This window comes from Cordyceps fumosorosea, assembly GCF_001636725.1.
Source record: "Cordyceps fumosorosea ARSEF 2679 chromosome Unknown scaffold_37, whole genome shotgun sequence".
In the NCBI taxonomy this organism is placed as follows: domain Eukaryota; kingdom Fungi; phylum Ascomycota; class Sordariomycetes; order Hypocreales; family Cordycipitaceae; genus Cordyceps; species Cordyceps fumosorosea.
This window is the reverse complement of record NW_017387337.1, coordinates 142,541-170,088: the sequence shown is the minus strand read 5'-3', so window position 1 is coordinate 170,088 and position 27,548 is coordinate 142,541. Positions and strand designations below refer to the sequence as shown.

General features: G+C 56.6%; 7 protein-coding genes across 7 annotated transcripts; 6 read left to right on the top strand and 1 right to left on the bottom strand.

Moving 5' to 3' along the window:
• Nucleotides 1-1,201: 1,201 nt before the first annotated feature.
• Nucleotides 1,202-2,290, top strand: ISF_08916 (Fatty acid hydroxylase; the record flags this gene model as incomplete). Its single annotated transcript, XM_018852519.1, has 1 exon — nt 1,202-2,290. One exon carries the CDS (start codon nt 1,202-1,204, stop codon nt 2,288-2,290), a length of 1,089 nt encoding a protein of 362 aa, XP_018700355.1.
• Nucleotides 2,291-3,859: 1,569 nt separating this feature from the next.
• ISF_08915 (hypothetical protein) lies at nt 3,860-11,009 on the top strand (the record flags this gene model as incomplete). The annotated part of the gene is made up of 3 exons (XM_018852518.1): nt 3,860-3,909; nt 3,986-6,680; nt 6,963-11,009. The coding sequence occupies 3 exons, from the start codon at nt 3,860-3,862 to the stop codon at nt 11,007-11,009; spliced, it is 6,792 nt and encodes a 2,263-aa protein (XP_018700354.1).
• Nucleotides 11,010-12,636: 1,627 nt separating this feature from the next.
• On the top strand, nt 12,637-13,782 carry ISF_08914 (endothiapepsin precursor; the record flags this gene model as incomplete). Its single annotated transcript, XM_018852517.1, has 1 exon — nt 12,637-13,782. One exon carries the CDS (start codon nt 12,637-12,639, stop codon nt 13,780-13,782), a length of 1,146 nt encoding a protein of 381 aa, XP_018700353.1.
• A 404-nt stretch (nt 13,783-14,186) lies between these two features.
• On the top strand, nt 14,187-16,961 carry ISF_08913 (alpha-glucosidase; the record flags this gene model as incomplete). Its single annotated transcript, XM_018852516.1, has 3 exons — nt 14,187-14,394; nt 14,450-15,951; nt 15,996-16,961. 3 exons carry the CDS (start codon nt 14,187-14,189, stop codon nt 16,959-16,961), a joined length of 2,676 nt encoding a protein of 891 aa, XP_018700352.1.
• A 331-nt stretch (nt 16,962-17,292) lies between these two features.
• Nucleotides 17,293-19,929, top strand: ISF_08912 (FAD dependent oxidoreductase domain containing protein; the record flags this gene model as incomplete). The annotated part of the gene is made up of 5 exons (XM_018852515.1): nt 17,293-17,365; nt 17,428-18,059; nt 18,482-18,977; nt 19,047-19,840; nt 19,900-19,929. The coding sequence occupies 5 exons, from the start codon at nt 17,293-17,295 to the stop codon at nt 19,927-19,929; spliced, it is 2,025 nt and encodes a 674-aa protein (XP_018700351.1).
• Nucleotides 19,930-20,301: 372 nt separating this feature from the next.
• Nucleotides 20,302-21,404, bottom strand: ISF_08911 (hypothetical protein; the record flags this gene model as incomplete). Its single annotated transcript, XM_018852514.1, has 2 exons — nt 20,302-21,239; nt 21,299-21,404. 2 exons carry the CDS (start codon nt 21,402-21,404, stop codon nt 20,302-20,304), a joined length of 1,044 nt encoding a protein of 347 aa, XP_018700350.1.
• Nucleotides 21,405-24,769: 3,365 nt separating this feature from the next.
• Nucleotides 24,770-26,941, top strand: ISF_08910 (GDPGTP exchange factor Sec2p; the record flags this gene model as incomplete). The annotated part of the gene is made up of 2 exons (XM_018852513.1): nt 24,770-24,777; nt 24,949-26,941. 2 exons carry the CDS (start codon nt 24,770-24,772, stop codon nt 26,939-26,941), a joined length of 2,001 nt encoding a protein of 666 aa, XP_018700349.1.
• Nucleotides 26,942-27,548: the final 607 nt, after the last annotated feature.

Genomic DNA, 27,548 nt, shown 5'->3' with positions numbered 1-27,548 from the left:
TCACGAAGAGCAAGGATATCAGACGAACGGGGTTTGAAACTCGACTCAGGATCACTGCCAGTCTTGGCGAAGTTGGCAATATTTATGCCGAAGCTATCAATGCTGCTGGAAATGTTCTTGCCGCTTCTGATGGTGTTGGAGCCGCAAAGGCGTATTGGAAAACGCCCAGCGCCCATAAACAGCACATTCTGAATCAACAAGAGTTGTGACCCGTGCAACGCCCTGGTTGTACATTAATTGAATAGTACCAGACAGCCAATAGCAATACTGGGGTCGCCAGAAGTTTGATCCTCTCATGCTCAAATTTTTTTGAGAACAAATATGACTTCATCGCGCAGGGTGTTAAGATTAGTGTGACTGAACATGCCGGATAGGAGTGCGTCTTAGGGGCTCGTGACTGTCTAGGAGGCATGCGGGTGGTCTTGATCGCAGTTCGGTTTGATATAAATGCAAAAATTGACTTTCTTAGGGGTTGGGGTGTGTTAGACCTCACGGGGGCCATCCAATTGCGGCGTTCTGATCGTGGGAATCAATTGGTAGCTCTTCGATACCGATAGAGCCTCTGTTCAAGACCAGGTCGACAGTCAACAGGATAGCTATGTAGTCTACTGACAACACTAAGGCACAGTACGCAGTCAGAAGTGATGAGTAGATTGTTGACTTCGTAGCAAGGTACAATCTATGGTCTGTCTAAATACCAAGCTTTTCTGGCCAATAACGTTAAGGTGTGGCCCGCAAGTGGGTAGCGGAAGTTGTAGAAACGGAGGAGGAAAGTTTTACTCCAGATGCTTGGCGGGTGTGACGTTGCGCCACCCTATTGACCAATCATATTCACCAATTTACTTCTAGCACCTATGATCGCGTTATCATCCCATTTCATCTACACTCTTGAATACGGGCCGAGGAGGGGTTCTGCGTCATTAGCTTGGCGTCCCCCGGCTTAAAACCTGGAGGGCCGCCGCCAGATTGATTATACCATCGACCAGCAATCGTGTAGTTGCGTTCGCCGTTGTTAGGTAGGGTTGGCCCGATACTCCGGCTAGGCAACACGCCTCGGCAGTCTGGCTTTGGCGATTGTACAGCCGCGGAAGACACTGATCTTTGAGTTATATAAGAGAACTCCCGGCCAGCAGTAAATTAAGCTTACATTGTGTCCTACCAAAGCGATTCTCTTCCTTTCATAACCTTTGTCATCATAACCATGGCGGTAGAAACATCAACTACCACAACGGCGACGCCGGGGTTGGGCAATGTCAAGTACAACAAGGACTCGGTGAAGTCTACCTGGCGAACTTGGGATCCGAGTCGCTATCAGCTCGCCCATCGACTCCTGAAGGATGCTGATATCTTCCACAACGACCTCGCGCGGCCGGTCCCCGTGCACCCAAAGACGGCCAAGGTGCCGTACCTTCCGCAAAGCGAAATGCATCGCTGGATCATCACACACGGCGCGTGGCCTCTCATCCTTCACCAAGTTTTCGTCTCTGTGGTGGGGTGGAATATCGGCCACGTCGGGTCGTTTGTATTTTACTACGGCTGCCAGCGACTGTTCATGACGCAGCTGATGCGGATGCTCCGTGAAATGGGCCACACGTATGGACACCTCGACGGAGATGTACACGAACGGGACGGCGTGCCAGATAATGGAGTAGGTAAGACGCTCACGTCAGTGTTGTTTGCGGGCATCGGCCGCGCGCTGCTCTTCGACATCTTGACGTGGGACGACGCCGTTGCGCCGATCGACTCACGCTGGGCGTGGATGCCGCTCGTCATTGGCGTGTACGGCATCATCTTGGACTTTTGGTTCTACTGGTACCACCGCCTCATGCACGAGGTAGGTTCGTTGTGGAAGTACCACCGCACGCACCACCTCACTAAGCACCCGAATCCGCTCCTCACGCTCTACGCCGACGGCGTCCAGGAGGTCGGCGACATCATCGTCATGCCGCTCCTCACCTTCTACACTATGAAGCTCATGGGCGTGTCGCTCAACTTCTACGAATGGAACGTGTGCAACGTCTACCTTAACTTTGCCGAGGCAACGGGTCACAGCGGCCTGCGGCTGCTAGGATACGTGCCGAATCCGCTGACACCGGTGCTGAAGCAACTTGGCGCGGAGCTCTCGATTGAGGATCACGACTTACATCACCGACGTGGGTGGAAGGGTAGCTTCAACTACGGGAAGCAGACAAGGTTGTGGGATCGCGTGTTTGGCACGTGCACGGACAGGATCGAATGTCTGGACGAGAATGTGGATTGGAACCATAAGGCTTCTATTCCTTGGTTTTAGATATCGTGGCACAGCTACCGGATCATTGTATACTGTAGCTTTGCGTCGTGTCTTTTAGCTTTTGCCTCGTACTTGGGGTGTTGTGCAGATTACAAAATAGCCACTATATTATCACTATAAAAGGGCTAGAGTGAGTCCGTCCATACCAGAGATTCTAGCCTATCAGTATCTGTACATGTGTCCCTTCCCTTTGAACGTCAAAGAGATTCTCGCTCAACAGGCAGTTCACACTGACCCATTTACAAAGTCTTATCGGTCTCGTTGCTGCGATATGCCACGGCGAGAGCGGAGGACTTCATTTTATGGGAAATCATTGATATCATTTTCCAATGGTGGCTGGTCGTTTGGTAGAAGATTGCATTCACCAGGACTGGCCAAATCGGGGGCGGACCTGCGAACGGCCCTTTCCCTGTGCTTCAGCCACTAAATGACACGGGATCAGGCGCCACAGTCTGGCTCCGCCACAACGCAGCTCGCCACCATGACGACAATGCTAGAAGCACTTGCATGCACGCATCATGACGCATCTGGAGCATACTAACGATAAAACTGTGTCCGTTATAAATTCAGTCTAGTAGTAAATACTGCTCTTGGGATTCTCGGCTTGTAACCGGAACAGGCAGACAACGACAAGCCGTTGACGTCGGAGCCTGCGCGGGATAGGCGGGCTCTGACAGATGCCAGTCGAGGCGGGTCCTGTAATATTGCAGGTGCTGATCTCGCAGCCAGCCTCGACGCAGGGTGCCCCCTTTGTGAGAATACGAATGTGCAGGAGATGGCAGATGGGTCAGCAGAACTACGTTGAGCTTGTCACGATTGTTTGCAGCTGTACGCGCAACAAACACTGACTATGACGCATGTAATTAGTGTAATTCCGCGTGTTTCAGTCACCAGCAGATACATCAGCGAAATATTCCAAAAATATCACAAACTGCGCCACAACATTTCTTACTGTGCTGTAATGGCTGGACAGCGTGTTGGTGGATTGGTGGATGCTAGTTAGTGGTTGGCGGTTTAGTTAGCGCAAAACGTCTTTGGCAGGTCCTAAACTTAGCCAGCGCCGACTTTTCCAGTTTTACCCACTGCAGCGCGGCTTCATGAAGCGGGTTCCAGCGCTTTGCTCCATTCCTTCACTGGCACCAGCCTCAGCAATCTCCCTTCGCGCCACAATTCGCCCACCCAATACCACCACATCATGTCTTACCACCGAGACAAGGAATTCGTCCACCTCGCTCTAGTTTCTGCAACCTCCCATCCTTGCCACTGACTTGCTCATTTTCTGCTTCTTCATTCTCTTGCGATACTCTCTTTCGTTGATTTCATGTGCCCTTACTTGCATTAATATACTCTTGCTTATATTGTTACACCGTTGTCTGCATTACATCACCATCCTAGCGCCCCCCTTTCTTGCCGCCCGACACGCCGACGACAACTACGACAACCTCACCAGTCGCGCGCAAGTTGACTTTCGGCGCAAGTTGGCCCACAATCAAGAGCGCAGAGCATCCTGCCATGAGACGAGCATGACGAACTAATACTCCATATCTCTCAACTCTCAACCTTTTCATCATGGATCAGGGCTCTTACAGCAGGCCTGACGGTCGTGGCCATCCGACTCTGTGTGTACCATGACAACGCACGACCCGAATTTGCAGTTTTGACACGAGCCGTGGCTAACTAACATCTTTGTTCTAGCTCCGCTTCCTCGGCCGCCAACAACAACTACCAGGTCAATGTCAGTCGCCAAAAGACCAAGAAATGGGTCGAGGCCAAATCGCAAAACTATGACGGCGACGACTGGGGCGCCGACGAGTTTGACGACGAGGAACCAGAGCCGCAGCTACCTCTGTCGCCTCGCGGCGGCCCTCACTATGGCGTCGCCCAAGGCGCTTCTGATGTGCCGTCCCTGCATATTCAAACAAACCCGCCGTCGCAGCTGCCTCAGCAGCACCAGCCGTATCCGCCGCCGCAATCGCGACCCCCTCCTCCCGCGAACACGCAGACTCAGCATGAGTCCAATAACCCCTTGCAAGTACACCCGAGCTCTTCTGCACCGCAGTCTTCTGCACCGCAGTCCGCTGGCGGCTTCCAACCCCAGAGTGCTTCTTCGACATACCCTCTGTCGCCTCGCTCGCCACCAGACAGCCTACCCTCAACCACCCCGCAAGCCGCCTCCACGAGCAAACCCCTCCCCTTTGTCCGGCCCTCGGATATTTATCGACGGATGGAGGAGGAGAAGAGTCGCGGATCCTCTGAAAGCTCGCGCCCAAGTGCCGAAATTGCATCCAACGTATCCAAGCAGAGCTCGGTTTCACCTGCAAGAACAGCTGCCGAGCCCGTCAAGCCTCAACCTCCAGCTGCTCTGTTGCCCGCGCCGCGCACTGATAGCTATAACTCTGTCTATCAGGACTTGACAAAGCCTCGCGCAAGCCATGCACCGCAGCAGCCCGCCGTAACCTCTCCACCAAGAGCAGGAGCGCCTGCACCGCCGTTTGCGACGCCCGACGCCAATTCATCCCTCGATACAGTTAAAGAAGAGACAAAGCGCCTATCTACGAGCCCCAAACTTCCAGATCTCGCTCGCATGTCTGTCTTCGGCGCCGACTTTTTTTCCAGTGGATTTTCATCGCTGTCATCAGAGCAGATCTCTGAGCAAAAGATCCCCGAGGTACCCAAGGTGGCACCAGAATTAAAAGTGGATAATCCTGCAGCACATCAGCCGAACCCATCTCTTGCAGACGCTCCGAAGGCCTCCGTGGAAAAGACCCTCTCCGCTTCAGCTCTTCCAGTCGTCATGGAGGATGCATCTATCAAGCACGAAGACGTCGAAACGACCGTAAATCAGCCTCCGTCTAGCGCAACTACAGCTCCCGAGTCGCGGGAACCGGCCATGCCAACGGAATCCAAGCTATCGGATTCCAGCAAACAGGCGGCGACAAGATCATCCATTGACACCACGCGTTCGGTTCCCTCGGCGTCAGATATTACTCCGACAAAGCCTCTGAATGTACGCAAAGAGGACAGCCCGGTGCGATCGTTCGAACCCCCACCAGCTCTTCAGCGCGAGCCGACGTTTGGTACAGATACATCTTCCCCCGTCAAGGAGAGCGATATGTTGCGAGATGAAATCATCAAGACACTCAGCTCCCCAACTCAGCCCAGCAGAGAGGCAGCTGAGGCCGGAGCAGCTGACGGCGGAAGAAAGGGTTCGCAGGGCCGTACCCGGGACAGCACCTATACTCTTACAGACTACGATAGCTACTGGGCTGATGCGGATACCGCGCCCACGGCTCCCCCTCCACCGCCCAAGACGATATCCATCGTACCGGATGAAGCTATAGAAACTACTGCGGTTGCATCACGAGGCCCTGCTTCTGCTACCACAGAGTCTTCGGAAGAGAAGCCGAAAGTTACACCACCAGCCTCACACGAAGGTGTTGCTGCCCAAGCCGCACATCAAGTGTCGACCGGCGCGGCTTCGGCAGCTCCTGCTGTTGTCTCTCCGATTCCTCAGTCCGCCTCTCCGCAGCGGCCTGCAGAAGCCTCGATTGTGTCTCCCGTTAGCACAGATCTTCGGCGCAGATTTTCGTGGGAAGCAGAGTATGCATCTAAGCCGTCACCTACGGCAGTAGATGCTTCCGCGGCGACCGCAGCGCCGCCACCCGGGCCGGCTCCCAGCGACCCCAAACCACAACCTGAACCCGTGCCTGCCCAAGATAGAGAGCCTGGTTCTTCTCCTGCCAATGTCGCTACACTCCCAGCCGTCGCAGCTACGGACAGTGCCTCGCCAGTATCAAAGCGTCTTTCGCTTGCAGACGAGAAGGCCCTTTCCACAACCACCTCGAACGAGGTTTCCGCCCCTGTCGATGAGCACCCCGCACTAAGACTGTCTGAACCAGCACCGGCGCCAGCCTTGAGCATGCCGAGAACCTCCAGCGCAACTGTGACTCCCTTCAAAGACATAATGGGCTTGAGCAACTCTTCTGATCGAGTCGCCAAGTTCAACGAGACTAGAGTCACCTTTGCCGTCATGGACGTTGGGCTTGACAGGTGGCTCACATCACTTCACCAGGACCACCCGGAATACCACTCCAAAAGCTTCAACTCGTATCAGCCATCTTCAACTTCCCCGACCGGAGCTCCGCAAGGAGCCTACCCCCCGGCACAACAGCCCTATTATCAGCAGTACTTGAACGCGAGCACCCCTAGCAGTGGGCCGTCGCCGGGTCGCCGCATCGGCGGCATTCCTGTGCCGTCCAATGTAGGCGGCAGCACCTTCGGCCATTCTGGAAACCAAATCGGAACCAAGAGCAAGGAGCTTATGCATTCAGCGGGTAAAATGGGCAAAGGACTTTTCAGCAAGGGCAAGAATAAATTGCGCGGGGACAAGGTATTTCACTAATGCTTTTTTCTTATACCACCCAGCTCATAGTGAGTGGGCCATTTCCTTCAACTTTCCCTCAAGCAGGACGGATTCTCTTTTACCTATGTATTGATTTATGAATAATGCTTGAACTGGATTTCTGCACCACTGCGTTCATGACGCTGCGGGTGTTTGAGATTGGAATATGACGATGAGACGATCTATTATCCTGGGCCTGCAAATCCCTCTCTCGATATCATTAAACTACACCTGTGAAGCGATCTGGTATTAATTGTTCTTTCTCGATAGGGCGATGCGCACCCACCACAGCAGACAAAGGCCAAGCATGAGCGTTCAGGCTCCTGGGCCGTTCTCAGCAGCAAACTACGTACCGAACTTTCTTCCTCGAAGGAGCACGAGCATCCGCATCAACACTCTCAGCAATTTCACGACGAGTACTCGGCTGCGCCAAGACCCAGCATGACCATTGCGCCGCAGATTCCAGTGCCTGAGCCTGTCTCACCGCTGCTACGTGAGGCTTCTCCAGACAAGTCCCTCCCGCCGACTCAGACTTCAGCTCAGCCAGCGATCCCTGGCAGCCACTCCAGCAGCATCTCTGCCGCATCTCCGTTGGCCTCCTCTATCCCTCCATCCAGCCAGATTCGCATTGTTCCGTCCGAAACTGCACATGATCATGGTAACCTGAGGTCTCCCATCCAGGCGCCCCCCGTGGCCGAGGACAGCGGAGTGGGCATGCTGGCCCAGCCAGATGAGTCGGGCGATGCCCCTAAAAGACAGTCTTCCTTTGTTGGCCTGCCCCCAATTCGCAGATCTTCGACCTTTGGTCTCAAGTCCAAGGCCCGTCGCGCCGCCGAACGCTTTCCGCTAGACGAAGAAGATGGCAACGGCGTTCCTGATCTTCCTACGGACGACGTGTTGGAACATCCCCCAAGTCAATCTGATATTCCTCGGCAGCCGCATGGCGAGCATACGGGCGCTCCACATGTAGGCTCAACTTCCCAGATTTATCACAAAGAGGGCGCCACGACGCAGCATCAACCGGTCACCGCTGAACACTCTCATCAGACGCCTGCACGACAACCTACCACGGCGCCTCCGCAGCCCCAGCCTATCCGCCCGCTTGTACACCCACCTCTAATGATGTACCCTGGGCAATCAGGGCCCTGGAGACTTGAAGAGAGCCACCTGGCGGAGCCCCTGCATCAGGCGAAGAACCGTTCCTGCCACAGTCCCATATCTCCATCCATGAATTATGACTTCGACAAGGAAACTGAACACTCGGCGATGATGCCGCCACCGCCGCTACCCTCAGGTAATGCGCGATCGCGCAACACAGACGTTCCACCCTCATCTGCTCAGCGCTACCCCGGCCTCTTTGCGCCTCGACCTGACGAGGAGCCTTTACAACGCCCGATCTCGCAGGTATACTACGAAGAGAAGGTGAATCCGCGCCACAGTGGCAACGAGTACTCCATTCCTGGCGTCGGCCCGCCCACGGAAGAGAGAGGCCGCGCCAAGCGAAACTCGGGCATGTTTAAGGAAATTGGTGATAAGATTGCGCGCGCTACCTCACGCGACCGAAGAAACTCGTTTGTGGAGAGTCGGCCTCCCGCCGATTCGCGTGCTGATGGAGCTTCTGAATCGAGTGTTGGTACGGAGGAGATACAGGACCGCAGGAAGCGCCGATCCAGCTTCTTCAATGCGCTTACCGGTCGCGCGTCTATGGACCCGGGACCTCAACATGACCTTTCTGCTCTTGAGCGGTCTCAAACTGAAAGCCTTCCCCTGTCTTCGACAGGGGATCTTGGCTCTGCCCGAAAGCGCTCGATGCTCGCTAGTGTCGTGACTGGCTTTGGTGGAAACAAGACCAGCACGCCGAACGCTGCCACATCGGGTCTTGCAAGCCCGGTAGGAGACGATGAGCCTCCGTCAACGCCCAAGAAGAAGCGCTTTTCTGGTATTGCCAAGGCCTTTCAGCGACCCAATCAGGAGCGCCCTTCTTCTGGCATGTCGAATGCATCCGAGCACAGCCGCCGGGCCTCGTTCTCTAACCTGCTCTCCACTTTGACTGGCAGCAAGAGCCAGCTATCCGAGCAGTCGCACGCTGTGGCGGCTCCGAGTGTAGGAGGCGTTCCTTCCAATGATCTGCCCCAGAATGTTCCTCCCGCTCCCCATCAGATCCACCCTGCAGATGGCTTCCCAGCAGCAAAGCGCGACAGTGTTTCCGCTCCTAGCCCACACGACCAGCGCCTAGACCAGATGAAGCCGCTCTTTACCGCGGATGAAAACAAATGGGGCATCGAGCGTCCTCCTACGTCTACAACAGTCACGGCCAACGAGGCCAAGGCTGACACTGGCCAATCTCCCACCAGCACCAACCTACCTCTACGATCTGTCGATCCAAGTGCCCAGAGTCATAATCCTACTGCTCCATCCGAAATATCGGATTCAGAAACGGATGTCACCGAGAATGCTCGCAAACCGTCCGATGTCACGCCCTCAGTCACATCTGGCGGCGACGTAGAGAGTGCCGACGCCAACGTCAGCCAGATTACGCCTACCATTGTCACAGATGTACCACGGCAGGGGGAGCAGCAGCAGACCCCTACCGCCCAATACCCGAATAGTCCCGGCGGCTACTTTATCCACAACAGGATGCAGAGTTCGGCTCCTCTCTCTGCAGGCTCTCAAGGATATCCTCAGGGGCAGCTCATGCAGCCCCAGCAAGATCCTCATCGCTCGCTGGCACCGGCAGGCGGGGAATATGGTCAGGGAATGAGCCGGCCTGCACCCGGACCGCAGTACAGCCAGTATGTCCAGCAGCCTACGCCACAGCTCAATCATTACCAGCAACAGCCACAGCAGTATACTCAGCCTGTATTTGACCAGCCTGCATCACGTGCTGAGCAAGGGAGTGCATCACCCAAGGGGTGGAAGGGCCTCAAGACGCGAATGGCTGGTCAGATGGCCAGCATGAGCCAGTCCTCCCCGAACAGCAAGAACCAGAGCAAGGGAGACTCCCCGACGAGCGACAAGCTTAGAGGTGCATTCAAGCGGTTGTCGAAGCAGCAGGGTACACCGGACACCCAGCAGCAAGGAGGAGAGCAAGCACCAGGCTCCCGTGGGTTCGCAGGGAGGGCAGGACAACAGCCCCATCAACAGATGCAGCCCCAGCACAGGCAACCCCAGTACATGCAACCCCAGCACATGCCGCCTCGACAGATGACGATGGGTCAAAGACCTTATCAAGAACCTTACTCCCAGCAAGGCGCCTCTCAGCAACAGACATCCATGAATGCGCCGCAGCAATCGCATCTTAACCATCAGCAGCATTCGTACGCTGCTGTTCCGATCCCCCAGGGCTACACAACCATTCGAGGCCAGGGCTACGCGCAAGTCCCTACAGCGTACGCTTCTACACGCCAGCATCCTCAATACCAATCGCCAAATGCGCAGCAACAAAGCTTCGCGGGCCACGACCAGACTTCCCCTATTGCTGGTAGCTACCAGCAGAGTAATGGACATGCCTCAGGCCCAGGTCAGCCTCAGTCTGCCGTGACGGAGCCGCAGCCTCGCGCGCCTGTCTCTCAGCAGCCTTTCGCAAATACAAGTGATGCTCTCAGCCCAATATCCACGACGCAGCACAGTGGCAGCATGACTTTCAGCCCTTCTTCTGACGAGCTTCGCAGTCCTCGCGTGGCCCTTACTGAGGAAGCGCTGGCACAGCAGAATGCTCGCAAGGACCTGCAAGCTCCTCACCTTCGCCCAGATGAGAACCAGACAGGCCTTGGACCTTCGAACAGCAACCGCGTGAGCCAAGTCTCCGTGGACAGCCGCAGACACGGGCCTTCCCCCAAGTCTGAGCCGTCGCCTGTCGCTAGCTACAAGCAGCTGCAAACCGGAAGGACTTCATCAGCCTCCCCAGTCAGGGAGCGACTCGTTTCCGCAGCCAGCATTTCACCTCCTGCGGGCTCCGGCTCTGACGTTGTCAGCCCCATCATGACCGCGACTCGCGCCGAGACCAGCACACCTGCCGCAGCCCCTCTTGTTAGAGACCTGACGGGTGACAGCAGGGGCCAGGTCTCGGACGATTCCTTGGAGAAAAAAGGCAAGCTAGACAAGACGATAGCGACCACGGTCAGGCCCGCGACAGAGCACGTCGTAGAGCTCGAGGACACGGCGGAGGCGCGCCAGCGTACGCTCCGACTAGACGCGCAAGAGGAGAAGATTGCATACGACCCAGAAGAAGAGAACCCGAAGATGGCGGCGACGAGCTATCCCGGCCAAGAATGGAATCCGTATGGTGAGCCAGGGTTTAGTGAATGGCATGAGTAGGGAGGGTGAGAATTTGTCTATATGTATATTTCGATCTTTCTTGGTTATTTAATTTGTGTGAAGTTTTCTTTTTTTTTTCCTGCTCTTTTTCTCTCTTTTGTTTTTATTCAGAGGTTGCTGCCTCGTCTTGGATACCAACTTTTGATTTCCTTGTCAAAGCTTTCTCGCATAGCGTTTTTGCTTTGTCTCCGGATGACATTTCCTTGTCCTTCTGAGTCTGGAAATTGACATCAGGAAGTTATATACGGATGCGCCTGTTAATAGAGAAATGAAACTGGAATCTGTGTGTTTTTTTTTTGGTTTTGTATTTCTTTTTCTACTTGTTCGCTTTTTTTCGCAGTCTCTGCTTATCTTGGTACTTACTATTCGCAGCGCCAAGCAAGGCTCATCGATCCGGGCCTTGGCATCGCCATTGTGGCGTCTGGGGCCGAGACAGAGGGACGAGACGAGATGGGCCATCAAGATGAGCAGCATCTTCGTGTCGGAGTAGCTCGATAAGTGATCTACGCACGGTTTACGCCGTACTCCGGTGAGTTGATGAACGGCGCACGGGAAGGCTTCTCGTAGTTTGACTGCTTAACTTTTTGGGGCAGGAGTGTGGTATCCTGCGTTCCGTGAGCCGGTCGGGGGCTTCATCATGGAAGTGATGTGCTTCCCGGGTGCGACTTGAGCTTCCCGATGCGTTGATCAGGAACATGAGCTGGTTCTTTGATTCACAAGGGGTCGTTACCTACCGAATATGGGGTTGATGGTACGCCATGCGACTAGCGCTGCTGAAACGAACCGGTGAGGACAAGGATGCGAAGAAGTCGTCATCTTTGCATTTGTTATCACTCTTTATTGAGCTATATTTCTGCTAACTAACTCATTCTGACTCGTTCGCTGGCTCCTCGCTAAGTTAACTGCCTGGTAGGCTGAGAGATGCCAGACAACGAACTAGCTAACCAACTTCAACTTGACTCAAACTGATGAGCAGACTCTGCATTTTTGTTCTTACTCGTTTTAATAATTCTTATTGGTTTTGATACGGGAAAAAGATGGCTCAGCCCCATGGACACGACGACTTTATCGTTCGCAACCCGGCAAGCACAAGCTCACCAGTTCATCGTCCCAAAGAGGAAGGTCGATAATACGCCGTCCGTCCATGTCCACCATCGACTGGGCAAGTCGGCCTACTGGATTTTTTAGACACTACGGGAATAGAATCAGGCACAGGACTAGGTTTGCGCCATTTCTCCCCACGCGTGGCTAAACCGCTTCAAGCAGCTGGACGTGGCCGGCGCGGTGGAGAGTCCGGAGTCAAGGCCTCGGATCGCCCGCAGCTGCTCACTTGGGCCAAGTCCTTTTTTTGTATTTGGAAGTTGGACGGAGATGGCCCCGTGCAGCTGATACCATCTTACACAAACGCATCTAGTCATTGCGCCATGACTCGAGCTGTTGGCGATAGGGATAGGAGAACCCTACTGCCTCTACTACAATCACGGGCAAGCGAATTCCGGTATAAGAAGGGCACGGCCGTGGCCGCTTCCAGAGAGATGGATCTCTTGGCATCGCAATCTTTCTTGGCCATTCTCAGCCGACTAGCACATCCTCATCTCCGGCGGAACAACTCGCCACTCTACCCATCATGGTCCAGCTCAAGTCTGTCCTGGCCTACGCCTCCCTGGCCAGCGCCGCCGCGGTGCCTGCGCCCCTCGTCAACTTTGCCGGCGAGAGCGGCCGCTTCTCCGTGAACCTCAAGTACAATGACCAGTTCAAGCGCGGCGCCTCGGCCGACTTCGACCTCGCCGCCCGCGACGGCAACGGCACCACGCCGGCGCACGACAGCCCCTCGCGGCCCGACGCCGAGTACTACGCGGAGATCCTGGTGGGCACACCGGCGCAGACGATGAACCTGCTCTTTGACACGGGCTCGAGCGACCTGTGGCTGTTCGGCACCGACGTGGACGGCTCGGTCCCCGCGGGCTCGGCCCGGTGGAACCACACGGCGAGCTCGACGGCCAGCCTGGTGCAGGACGGCAGCTGGAGCATCCACTACGGCGACGGGTCCGGCGCCAAGGGCAGCATCTACAAGGACGCGGTGTCCATCGCGGGCGCCAGCGTCAGCAGCCAGGGCGTCGAGTACGCCTCCAGCGTGTCTCCCATGTCCGGCGGCGGCGACATCCTGGGTTCGCCCGTCTCGGGCATCGTCGGCTTCGGCTTCGACGGCGGCAACACGGCCAAGCCGCAGCAGAAGACGCTCTTCAGCAACCTGCTGCCGAGCCTGAACCAGCCCGTCTTCACGGTCGACCTGAACCACCAGGCCGACGGCACGTTTGGCTTCGGCTTCGTCGACTCGGGCAAGTACAGCGGCGACCTGACCTACACAGACGTGGACTCGAGCGGCGCGTACTGGGGGATGACGTCGACGGGGTACCAGGCGGGCGACGGCGACTGGGTGCAGCTCCAGTACAGCGGCATCGTGGACACGGGCGACTCTACCTTCTACGTGCCGACGGACGCGTACAACGCCTGGAGCGCGCTGCTGCCGTCGGGGGGCGTCACGTCGGACACGGTGGTGCCGGACTTTTGGTTCGGGGTGGGCAGCGCCAAGATTCGGGTGCCGGGGGCGCACCTGGTGGAGAGCGACGGCAACGGCGGCTACAGCCTGACGATCAAGGACAGCGGGAGCAACTCGCAGGGCACCTGGGGCTCGCCGTCGATGACGGGTGCGTACCTGGTGTTTGAGAATGGCAACAACGGGCCCAGACTGGGCTGGGCCAACTCCAAGTAGGGGGGGTGACTGTGTGTATGCATGAGTGTTAAATATGAAAGGATGAATATAAACGTCAACCCAGTCGTACGAGATGTGGCCATGGGTCGTGACTTGACTTTTCTGACTTTTCTGTATTCGCTCCCTCATAGTCCCAACCTCCGGGATCAATGCGGGGAAGCAGTTCGCAATGTCATGCCGTGTCTCAGTGTCCCGCGAAGCCGCCAGCCACGGTAGTATCGCGAGCTCTTAGTCGACGCTACTGCGCTGGCGAAGGAATGTGGCCAAGCAGCCAGCCCCGTATGGTCACTCGACTTGAAGGACCACTATGTATTCATGGTCAGGCGTAAGATATATATTCTAGGTCATGGGCGAGAACCCAGTCATGAAGAGGCTGTGCAAGTTCTTCTTTTTGCAAAACGATCATGTCCATGATACGATCCCTTGCGAGCCTCACCGCGTTCACCGCCCTACTTGCACAGGCCTGGGCCGCCTCTTGTCCAGGTTACAAGGTGGTCTCTTCCAGTAGCAATGGAAGCGTCCTCACGGCGAGCCTGCACCTCGCCGGCCCGCCGTGCGATGTGTACGGCAAGGACCTGCCCCGGCTCAAACTCGAGGTCGAGTACCAAACCAGTCCGTTCACAAAACCCCTTCTCTCACTTGACAACTAACTTACAAAATCTTGCAGAGTCTCGCCTTCACGTCAAGATCTACGACGAGGACGAGGACGTCTTCCAGGTCCCGGAGGACCTCCTCGGCGCGCCCCCCGGCGACGGCTCCGCCAACGCGGCCACCTCGGACCTTGTCTTCACCTACATCGCGTCGCCCTTCTCCTTCCGCATCACGCGCCGGTCCTCAGGCGAGGTTCTCTTCGACACCGCCGGCCAGGCACTCATCTTCGAGTCGCAGTACCTATACCTACGCACCGCTCTACCCGCGGACCCGACCATCTACGGCCTCGGGGAGAGCGCGGACCCGCTGCGGCACTCGACCGGCTACTCGCACGCGATCTGGAACTCGGGGCAGGCCTTCATGCCGCGCGGCACCAACCTCTACGGCTCCTACCCCTTGTACTTTGACCACCGGGGCGCTCGCGGCACGCACGCCGTGTTCCTGCGCAACATTAACGCCATGCGCGTCAACATCGCCCAGGACGACCGGGGAGGCGCGTACTTGGAGTACAACGTGGTCGGAGGCGTGCTGGACCTGTACTTCCTAGCCGGTCCGGAGCCGAAAGCGCTGTCGACGCAGGTGGCGGGCGTGATCGGGCGGCCGGCGCTGATGCCGTACTGGGCGCTCGGCTTCCACCAGTGCAAGTACGGCTACAAGTCGATCGCGGAGACGGCAGCAGTCGTCGACAGCTACGGCGCGGCGCGGATACCGCTGGAGGCGATGTGGAACGACATCGACTACATGGACGGCCGGGCGACCTTCTCGCTGGACCCGGTCCGCTACCCGCTGAAGGGGGTGCGGGAGCTGGTGGACCGGCTGCACGGCGCGGGCCAGCGGTACGTCATGATGGTCGACCCGGCGGTGGCGCGGCGCGACTACAAGCCGTACAACGACGGCGTGGCCATGGACGCGCTGGTGAAAGGGGAGAACGGGAGCGGCGTGTGGACGGGCGTGGTCTGGGCCGGGCCGAGCGCGTTCCCGGACTGGTTCTCGCCCAACGTGCAGGGGTTTTGGGACGCGCAGTTTGACTCCTTCTTCAACAGGGATACGGGCGTGGATATTGACGGGCTGTGGATCGACATGAACGAGCCGGCCAACTTTTGCGACCTTCCGTGCGATGCCAAGAAGTTTGCGGTGGCAGCATCGGCGGCGGCGGCGGCGACGGCGGCGGCGACGGCGACGGCGGTTGAGAAACGTACGCAGAAGGAGCAGGATCGGCCTCGGGAACCGCCACATATCAAGGGGAAGCGCATGGGCTTGCCGGGCCGGGATCTGCTGACGCCCAAGTACGACATCAAGCCCTTCTTCAACGGGCTGAGCGGGCAGAGCATGCCGACGAATCTGCGGCACGCAAACGGCCTGTCCGAGTATGATGTGCACAACCTGTTTGGGAGCATGATGGGCAAAGTCAGTCGCCAGACTCTGCTCCGACGTCGGCCGGGAGGGGGCGGGCCGAAGAAGCTGACAGGTTTCCAGCATTACCCGCTCTTCGTTGATTGGCGATGGGAGCCGAACCGGGTGAGTCTTTCTTTTACATCTCTGTATGAACCAACATGTCCAAGGCAGCCCCTAACACCCATCACAGCCACTGGTTCGGCGACAACCGCTCCAACGACGACGACTACCGCCTCCAGGTCGTGCAGATGATCCAGCACGTCGCCATGTACCAGACGCCCATGGTCGGCTCCGACGTCTGCGGCTTCAACTTCGCCACCAACCCGATCCTCTGCCAGCGCTGGGTCACCCTCGGCGCCTGGAACCCGTTCTTCCGCAACCACGCCGACATCTCCGCGCCGCACCAGGAGTTCTACCTCTGGCCCGAGGTCGCCGCCGCCGCGCGCAAGGCCATCGACCTCCGCTACCGCCTGCTCGACTACATGTACACGGCGCTGCACGCGCAGCACGCAACCGGCCTGCCCATGCTGTCGCCGCTGGCGTGGCAGTACCCGGCCGACCCGGCCACCGCGGCGATCGATCTGCAGTTCTTCCTCGGCGAGGCCTTCATGGTCAGTCCCGTGACGACGCCCAACGACACGTCGGTGACGTTTTACATGCCGGATGACATATTCTATGAGCTGGACACGGGGCGCAGGGTAGAGGGCGCCGGGAAAAAGGTCACGAGGAACGATGTCGAGTATGATGAGATCCCGGTGCACGTTCGCGGGGGCAGCGTGGTGCCGATGCGCGTGGAGGGCGCCAACACGACAACGATGCTACGGCGCAAGCCGTTTGAGCTGCTGATCGCACCGGACAGGGACGGCAGGGCGCGAGGGACCTTGTATCTGGACGACGGGGAGTCGGTCGACCCGACCGAGACCAGCTTGATCGAGTTTGTGTACGAAAACGGCACGCTGGTCTCCTCGGGCACGTTCGGGTACGACCCGGGCGTCGAGGTCCGCCGGGTGAGACTCTGGGAGGCGCCGCCGTTGGATTGGGAATGGTTTAATAGGACGCAGAAAGCTCTGGTCAAGAGCGTCCGCTTGCCGCTGACGAGGAGCTTTTCTCTTGATTTAACGGCCCGCTGGTAGAGCCCGGGTTTCGATAGGCAGTTTGGTATATAATAGTGCGAATTGATACTTTCGAGAAACTCACCACTCAAGGACCTTATAAATCTTGCATCGCCTCGGAGACATTCTCCGTGCCTGGATAGTCGGTGGCTGCCCTAGTTCATATTCACGAGTATCAGTCACGCCGGCGCTTACCGTATTGCGCTCGCCGGGCAGTCCGTCCCAGCCTTGTTTCTTGGAATCTCCGTACCTCGCTCATCGCCCGCCAGCGAGTGCCAAGTTGTAGATAAAGGCCAGAAATTCTTACCCAGAAAACGGTCGCAGGTTCGCAATCATCAGTCGTTATCGCATCATGGGAGAAATGGCACAAACATCCGAGAGTGACATGATCCTGATCCTCGGTCTTCCGAGGACCGGGACACAGTGTAAGTTGCCCGCTTCACCAGTTCGGCATCTAGGAATACTCACCAATGCTTGACTCTCCCAGCACTGAAAGAGGCGTTGGAGATTCTCGGCCACCCTCCCGTCTACCACATGAGCGAGGTGCCCTCCCACCCGACACACTACCGCCTGTGGTCCCGGCTCATCGAGCGCAAGGTCGCGCAGCCCGACATCCTCCTCACCGCCGCCGACTTCGACCCCATGCTGCGGGACTACCCGGGCGGCTCCTCCGACGTCCCCTCCGCCCTCTTCGGCCTCGACCTGCTCCACGCGTACCCGCGCGCCCGGGTGCTCATCACCGAGCGCGACGAGGCCGCGTGGATGGACTCAATGCGGCGCACCCTGGTCATCGCCCACCGCGAGCACCAGGCCCGTCGCGAAGAGATCCTGCGCAAGGGAGAGGCGATCGACGGGCTGGACGAGGACAAGCACGGGCTGCGCGCGGGCTACCACGCATGGTGCTGGAAGGACGAGTTCGACACGCACGGCGCGGCATACTGGCAGCGGTACCAGAGGGAGGTCAGGGAGGCGGCGGCGGCGAGCAGGGCGCAGGGGGACGTGCTCGTGTTCAACCCGGGGGATGGGTGGCGGCCGCTGTGCGAGTTCCTCGGGAAGCCTGTTCCGAGCGGCGTCGAGTTTCCGCACGAGGGCAACAAGAGCGTCTGGTCCACGCAGGCTGTCAGTGACGAAAAGCAGTAGTTGAAAGAATGTATGGGGTCCATAGTTGCGTTCTGGGCATTTCCAGATCAGAACTTGACAACAATTGATCCGAAACTCCGTCACCATATATCGAAAGTCGCTTCTCTGTATCATCGCCCTGGCGGCATTGTGACGTAAAGCGACCCAGCCATGCGGAATCAGTACTTTGTAGTCAATCCATCAATCAAAAATTCCGGAAATTTTGTCATCCAGAAATGATCACGAGACCCCTCACCTCTTCTGTTCTCGGGACGGTTCGGCGCGGACCACTCCGGCCGGCTCCGCCACCTCGACCCGACTTATACTAATTAGCCCGAGTTGGACGTCCACTCTCGTATCTCACCTACCCGCACACATTCCCACCTTGTAATACAATCATCCATCATATTCACCCTCTGCAGCGCGTCATTCCCTCCATGGCCGCACCCACCACCCGCAGCCTCCAGGTCGTCGTCGTCGGCGCCGGCCCCGCCGGTCTCTGCGCCGCCGCCGCCCTGCGACAAGACGGCCACGGTGTCACCGTTCTCGAGCGGCAACCCAGCCTGCAATCCCGCGGCAACGCGCTCGTCATCCAGCCCGCCGCCGTGCGCGCCCTCTCACACCTCCGCGGCGCCCACGCGGCCCTGGCGGCCGCCAGCGTGCGCGGCAGCGACGCCCTCCGCTACTGGTCGTACCGCGGCGACACGCCCTTCGCGGCGGTCCGCATGACGGGCGTCCGGCGCTTCGAGACGGACAGGCCGTCGGTGCAGCGCGTCATGCACGAGATCGCGGTGCGCGACGGCGTCGAGGTGAGTTTCGGGAGGAACGTCGAGCGCGTGGAGGATTCCGGCGACAAGGCCACGTTGTGGACGAGCGACGGCCAGGCTATTGAAAGCGACCTCATTGTCGGTGCAGACGGTGTGCTAAGCCAGCCCTCCCCCCTCTTTCTCGTTTTTTTCGGACTTTAGTGCTCAAGTTCCACTGCAGGAATCAAGTCCGGGATACGCAAGTGTCTCTTCCCAGATCGCGACACCGACCCCGTTCCCCTCCGCGAGTCCATCTTCCTCGCCACCCTCCCCCTCGCAGAGATCCGCGACGACCCGGCTCTCACAGCGTGGCTCGTCCCCGAAAACACCACGCACGGCACCCTCGGCCCCGGCCGCTTCGTGCTCAGCCGGCACCTCCCCGGCGGCAAGTACGGCGCGCAGTTCATCGACGTGGACCACGGCCCGCCCGGCGCCGTCGACGGCACCTGGAACACGCCCGCCGACGTGCCGGCGCTGCGGGAGCGCTTCGCGGACTTCAACGACGTCACGCGCGCGTTCCTACGGCGGATCGAGAGCGCTGAGCGGTGGCAGATCGCCGTCGGCCCGGAGCTGGCGTCCTGGCGCAGCGCGCGCGGCGGCCGCGTCGTGCTCCTCGGGGACGCGGCGCACGCGATGGTGCCGCATGCCGCGCAGGGCCTCAGCCAGGGCATCGAAGACGGTATCGGTCTCGCGCGCGTGCTGCGCGGCGCCGATCAGGGGCGCGTCGGGGTGGCCACGCGTGCCTGGGAGGCGCTGAGGAAGCCGCGCGCGGAGCTCTTCGTCCAGCGGTCCCTGAACAATGCCCGCCTGCGCAGCCTGCCGGACGGTGCGGCGCAGGAGGCCCGTGACGCTCATATTATGCGTCTCGCAAGTGCGAAGCCAGCGGAGGCCGTCGATGTCAAGATGGACATGAAGGCGGATCAGAACAGCCCGGAGTTTATCAAGTGGGTGCGCGAGTACGATGTCGTCGCCGAGGTAAACATCTTGCAGCGCTGCATGATGCATACAGAGAATACCTACTGATAGATAAATAGGTTGACAACATCATCAGGAACAGATTGTAAGCTTAAAGAGGATGGCTCCTTCATGTACCAGAATTGTAGTGCTCATCGCCATACAGAGTCGCTTGTTAGTTCAACAGCAGCTGTAGACAACCAGCCAAGCCATGCTAAAAAAAAAGATAGTCTCCTATATCTCAACATGTAGTTAGTTTCTTCCGAAAGTGCATGCCAGCTTTTTTTGCGTTTCTGTGTGAGTGGTCAAGTCTCGTTCGTCATTTGGATTCGTACAGGGTAATACGCCTTCTCTAATCGAGATTTGGGTCCTAAAGCGGGCGTATTTGGAGTCCGCTGAGACCAGAGTATTCGTAACAAGATGTGTAGACGTATATTCAGAGCTTCCTATATCATATATGTATGTCGAGTGTCAATCATCGTCTACAGGGTAGACTTCGTCCGACCCGTTGTGTTGCGGTCAAACTTGAGTGCGAGTGAGACGCTGTGTCCAAGCATAATCAAGTCCCCGGATTCATCCCTAACTTCGATTGTCTGGTCGAACTTCCCTCCCGATAGATTCTTGGCGAGAAGCTTGACGTGGAGCCAGTCAACACCCTCATCCGGCAAAAGATCTTTCGTCTCTAGGCTCAGCGCCAGTGTGGCAAGCCAGTACGGTTGTGATTTGTTGCCCTGTTTCTGGGATCCGCTGCCTCCCTCGGACTTTGGCAACTTGCCTGCGTTCTGAAGCTGATCTATCATCTCCTTCGCCTCTGGTGAAAAGAGATACCGCTCCAGCTCATACGGTAGCAGATCGACCACGAAGGGCATCGATTGCTGGGTGAGCTTCTCTCCCGTCGCCATTCGCACCCACATGTCGAAGACTCCCGGTGTGAAGAGGCCCTTCTTGGGCACATACAGGGCCTTGCCGGGCAGGCTTGCTGCTTCCTTCTTCCAGTCGCCAGGCGGGACACTCAAGGTCCAGTTGTCATCGCAATTGTCGCGCACAAGACGTTTAAAGTCGGGGTCGGGCACAGAGGTAGCACTCAACTCGGCATGCGTCTTGTATGCTGTCGGGAGACTGAAAGATGCATCAAACCCGTCCATGTCGGCGAGTACCATGTAGGCAAGCAGCGGCCTGCGCGACTTTTCGCGGTCGAACCAGGGCGCAGAGTCGAGTAGCGCTCCTTGCCAGACGCTTACCTGAATGTTGGACAGCATCTTGCCTTTCTTGACATCCTCAATGACTATGACGGCCTGACCAACGGAGCAGCGATCAGGGAAAATGTGCTGAGAGCTGACCACATGAGGCTGACCACGCTTCGATGAATACTTGGAAGCGGCAATGGCCATGCAAGACGCACTGTAGCCCCCGTTGACGACTGTACATGGTTGTTAGCGGAGATACCGAGACTGGGTATCAAGGGATATTGCTGCATACCATTGCCTATACAGTATTGGGGATCAAATCTGACTTTGAATGTCGTGTCATCCAACTGCTCAAGCTTGACAGCGTCATGGAATTTGACGAGATCTGCGGGTGCCATGGCGCGAGGTGAATGTATGTGTGCGCCCTAAGCTGGTGATAGCTTGCTTATAGCAGGGTTCAACCTTCAGGCAGGAGCTCGATGCGCTTGACACGGGCGGATGCGGATGCGGATGCGGCTTCGTTTTTATATTTAGGAGTATTCTGTGCCTCAAGCCTGGATGTTAACAGTCAGTTTAGTTCGCCATTATATTCAGGTTGAAATTGAGGTTCAGCCTCGGCTTTTGTGGTAGTTGGCCACCTGAACGGCTACTTAATAAGTGGCTACACAAGCGGTGCCTCGGACAAACAAGGTTGATGATGAGATCAACTTACAGATCTGCGCGCACGGGGCGATTATTATTCAGTATATGTAAGTGTAAGTCAAGATCTTGTTGAAAGATCCGAAAAATGAATAAAAGAAATGAATGCGGGCAAGTGCTTTTAAAGTTGAGTGAGTTTATAATTATTCTCTGCCATCGGCGCCACGCAGCCTTACCCTAGAGCCTTAACGTGGATGATAATCCGTAATACGGAAGGCTTTACCTGCTTTAATTAGTTATTAGTAGGCTAAATTCACGGCTCGCTTATTGACGTTTGCGAAATCGTCACGAGGTTGCCCGTAGCCCTTCAGTTGGGCGGTGTTCAAATCATGCGGCAGAGACTGAAGGCGAGAGTGGCAGAGAGTAGAAGAGTCACCAGCGTCAACGTTGTCGCCAATAACAACCAACCGCAAATAGCAGCCTGGTAACCTTTCCACACTGACTGGCGTGGCCAAAACCAACAAGTATCAATCTCATAAATTCTTGAGAATTGCTAGGCGCCCGCAACAACTAGCCAATGCTCCGAGCCTGGTACCTTGCATATCCAGCAATAGGGCCGAGCTTGGACCACAAGAAGGCAGAGCAGAAGATGGGCTGACGGTGTGGGGGAGATGGGGATGTGTTGAGTGGTCACTGGTTGTCGTCATGCTCAGCTGGCAGCGGGACGACAGCGACAGGGATTGATCGCATGTCTCGAGACGAAGCGGGCCGTGAGTTTGTCTGGTGGCTGCAGGCGGAGAGGGAGTGCATGTTTTGCGCCTCGTTTTGATTGTATACGACATATTTAAAGCAGATTATGCCGAGGAAACAGGACCGTTAGTTGAGCGAAGCTTGCACTGAAGAGGCAGGCGGCGGGGACGAGGAGCGGCCGGCCGGGAGCGGCACTGGCGAGCCTCAATGACGAATGATCGGCGAGTTGTACTGGCCTTGCCAGCACCAGAAAACAGAGGGTTCGGCGGGCGCTTAAACAAGGAGCTGGCGTGGGGCGTGTCGACACGAGAGAAGCAAAAGCGGAAATGCGGCCATGCGGGAATTGTACGAGACGAGACGGAAGATCAAACGGTGGCTGGGTGCGAGACTGCCGCGGGGAAGAGGGTGGCACGGTAAGATAGTAATTGATTGCAGCTGCATCCGTGCTTTCTTATTATGAAGCACACAGCACTCCGTACTGAGTACTCCGTACAAGGTGCTGTGTTGTTGCATCGAGCTTGTGGTGGGCGGGACGACAGGCAGTGTGGTGTGGAGGTTTCATCTGGGCTAAGATGTCAGTGTGCGTCTTTGAAGAACGAGTACATACGAACACATACTTCGTATACGAGCCATTAGTTCGTCAATCCAGCTGCAGAAGATGGAATTTGTTTATGTAGCAATGGAAAGGATGGTGGCCATGACGCTGAATGAATGATGAACGAAGCTCTGTTTGTCGTGCTGGCTTGACAACTGGCAGATGTTTTTGGCACTTTTGGCAGTTGGCCGCGAAGCCGTAACAGAGGTGAGAGCCAGAGCTGCGCATTGCTATTCGTGGGTTGCATAACGCTGCATCAGCATGCATCAAGCCCAGTCTGGGGCTGCAAATTCCAGTTGCGATAAGAATTAGGGAGCACAAAAATTGCAAAACAATAAAAAGAGGCATGCGGAAATCGGCCGACCTGCCTATCGTTAATACTTGCGTCAATACGGAGGACATGTGCCAATATGTGGTGAATTATAGCGGCCTTAGTAGTACAGCTTCTGCACCATCTGCCACAGGCGTCCGCCCCTGAAGTTTTGCGCCGCCCCCTGTAAGCCCCTGTAAGCCCCTGTAAGCCCCTGTAAGCCCGTGCACCACTGCCCTGAGTTATGTCCATTTGAAAAAAGTTGCATCCTGCAGCATGCCAGATGCCAGCTTCCCATACCTTGGATAACTTCTTTAATTTCTTTTTTTTTCTGCTGTGCGTTTGGCAGTTCGCTAATTATCGTCCCCCGTCACTTTTCTGGTTCTATTTCTTTTCTTCCTTGCTTCTACGTGCTCTTTTCTCTCGCCATTCCACATAATCGATTCGTTCCCTCGAGATTGTCTTCTTGCCATCCCAGTCGCCCGCGCCCGCCCAGCAAACCGACCAAGCCGACGCCATCCTATCATCTCACCGGCCGCCCTATGATCCCCTTTTGGTTATCCATCACGGCGGGCCAGAGTCAAGGCCGTCACGCAGACGGCGCTTCCATGCACCATCTGATTGGATCCCGGGACTCTAGTGGTACATCATCGCCTGTCGGCTTCAGCTTGGCCGTCCAAACACTCCATCGACGGTTGCACTAATATTTGGTTCCTAGTTTGCTAGACTCGACTAACTAGCCACGGCTAGCTTTCCACTGCTGCTCTCAGCAAAGGCGCCTCTGATCTGATCAAAACACGAAACCGAAACCTTGCAAGCGTCCGTCGCCTTGCCTGTCCTCGTTTCCCGTCCCCTCGAACGAATCGCTCCCTCCGAAGAAATTACTCGCCACCAGAACTACTAGTTAGTAGCCTCGCCCGCTCCGTTCCTCGCTCCACCACGCCAAGCGACCGCTTTCGACAACTCAGCTTGGCCCTACCCTCACTGCCAATAGCCAATAGCCATAGCATCGTCATCGCCGCGCTCTTCTGGCTGCGTTTTAATTGCTGGCTGCTCACTGCCTCCTTCACGGCCTCACGCACGACCCGCCCGTTGAAAGGCTCCCGTATTACGACCCGTTCGTTGGGGCTACTGTCACTGCTACTCCGATTTGTCCGACCTGCTCACTATCTGTTCAGCCAGACAGGCACTTTTATTAGCGACCTGCCTAATTGCGTATTGTCCTCGCCCCCTCTCCACACTAACTATCTGGCATCGCCCTCCGAGCCCCGAGCAACCTTTCGCAACTGCTTCTTCTTTGCTCCATTCCTACCTCGCCCATAGCTTCGGCCGCGTCCTTCGCTGGCTTCCTTCCCCCACAGTCTCGGTGTTTCCCGCATACTCGCCATCCCTCCAGATTCTCCTGATTCGCCAACTCCGTCATCCTTGGTCCTTCCGTCGACCCTAAACCGGAGTTGTTGACATCCATCATGGAGAGGTAAGGTTTAGAAAATCCGCCACCACCACGAACCTAATCATTTTCTACCACATGGCCACGACACATGTGCGCCTCACCCGCCCATTGATGCCCTCGACGCTCTATTTTTCTCTACTCGCCGCCACTCAACTCAGACCCGCTGACCTCTGCGCCCGCGCAACTCTTATCTAGTTTTATCCACGTCCCCGGCTGGTCGCAGCATCTTTCACATCGGCCATCCGCCTCCCGTCCCTTGAGCGGTCATTTTCGCTCTCTTTCCTCCGTCTCAACCACCAAACCAGCACCCCCTTCTCCATCGCCTCTACCGCAGCTCCCTCTCAAGTCGCCCAAGTCTACCTCGCAACTGCCTAAGATCTCCCTCTCTCCGACCTTCCTCGACGATGAAATGAGCACCCTTCCCGACCCTCGAAGCCGGCGGGTGAGCAACGCCGAGGACCAGCAAAGCGAACCCGACGCCCCCAATCATCATCCCGACCTCAGCGACGAAATTGCGACATTAAGCACAAAACTCATCAACGCAATCAATCACCAGACTGCCCTCGACGACACCCTGAGCGCCACCCGCCAAGAATTGCAGACCGCACACGGCCGCATACGCGAGCTCGAGCAGCAAAATGAGTCCCAACGCGAGATGTTGGCCGGCGATGTCTGGATACGCAAATCCACGATTGAATCCGACAAGCGCGCCATGAAAACCAAGTTTGATAGTGAAGTCTCAAAACGACTCGAAACCGAGGCCGAAAAGAAGCGCATTGAACAGGAGCTTGAGACCCTGGCCACGGCTCTCTTCGAAGAGGCCAACAAAATGGTTATCGTCGCCAAGGAAGAATCCAAGGAGCGTGAAGATGCTGTCCAGCGTAAAAATGATCTGCTAAAAGCTCAGCTGGAGGAATCCGAAGTACTGCTTAAAAATCAGCAAACCCAATTAGCCGAGCTCAAGCGCGTCATGGAGACCATGTCCTCTCATGACGATCAGCAGACAAACACCACCGCTCCCTCGTCGCCGGGCCTGCCTCGATTAGATACAATCGCTGGTGACCGCTTGCCGCCACCTGATTCCGCTGCAGCCTCTCCACTGCCAGATTTCTTCGCACCAGCGCCCCCTACGAGTTTGCAGCATCTCATCCTACCAGTCCTCCGCCATGACCTGGGTGCCTATGACGACTTCATCAATCTTGCACATCAATCCCACAAGCCCGCCGGCAGTCGCATCTCCTCCGGCTCCATGGGCGGCCTTGCCGCGCTTGGCCTTGGACTAGCCGGTTCTACCTCAAGCGGGCACATTTCCAACGCTTCGACGTCCTCGCTCCCCAATGCGGCATCTGCAGGCAGCGGCCCTTCATCGCCAAACACACCAGCGTCCTCGACGCAGGGAACACCCAACCAAAACCTACCGATGCCGGCCCTCAAGGAGACCAAGTTCTACAAACGCGTCATAGTTGAGGATATTGAGCCTACGCTGAGACTTGATTCTGCCCCTGGCTTGTCATGGTTGGCTCGACGTAGCGTTCTGACTGCTGTTACGGACGGCAGTCTCGTAGTCGAGCCCGTCCCCACCAACGTCAGTTATGCCCCGGCCGCCCGACCGCAACTCTTCCCATGCGCCCTATGTGGTGAAGCCCGCAAGGAGGCGCAATATCTACGCAACCATCGCTTCCGCACGAGCGAATCGCCCTCCGCCCAACGATATCCTCTTTGCAAATACTGCCTCGGCCGTGTACGATCGACGTGCGGGTTCCTCGGATTCCTGCGCATGGTCAAGGACGGCCACTGGCGCGCCGATGACGAAGACCACGAAAAGACGGCCTGGGAGGAAAGCGTCCGCCTGCGCGAGCAAATGTTTTGGTCCCGTATAGGTGGTGGCGTCATCCCCGCCTCGCAGGCAGGCTCGCCGACTGACGAGGAGGCACGAGCTTCCGTTGACGGAGTCCTTAGCACCACCTTGACTGTGCCTACTGCTGCGCCTGTCAATGGCCAGGCGTCAAAGAGTGCCAGCGATACCAAACCGGTATTTGACCACAAGGCACCTGCCAGGGAACCGCGCACGCCACCCGAGCAGACGGACACGCCGACGCCTACAGACCACTACAGCGAATCGCCGGAGCTCCGCAAAGAAGCTGACAATGTTGCGGCAGCTGAGAAGCCTGTTGCTGTCGAGAATTAAGCATTTTAATATGCCTCGCCAAGCGATGTCTTTTCTTTTTTCTAATATTTATTTCTTTCAGACATTGTCCATAATGTATATTCTGTATTATACATGCACCAAGGAGGACGTGTCAAACAACACTTCTACCGCAGGTTCCCCTGCTTCTGCTCTTGGTATCTTTTTGTTCTTTGTATTCTTTTCTTTGCGCGGCGCACACTTCCGGGATGGGAAAGGGGATGCAGGGTTTTCAAAACAAAACCGCAACGACGATTTTTGCATTTCAGGCGTTGATTTTCTTCTCTGTTTGCGTGTTGTTGTTCGGGAGAATTGGGCGGGATACACACTTTAGTTTAATCACTGCGTTTCGAAGGAGGAGGGGGTGAGCATTAGAGCAAAACACGTTTGGTCTATCAGAAAAATAGACTGCATTATACAACGTACCCAGGACATATCGCTGGATCAACTGCAACGTGAAAAGTTTCCATCTAACCATGTGTGTGGCTGGTTGTATTACATTCGATATCCCTCCCTACCAAAACACGACAAGCACACTCCGTACAACAGAAAATGAGATGTCGAATGACAAAATGACAATAGACACCGTTCAATTATAACCTTTATATCA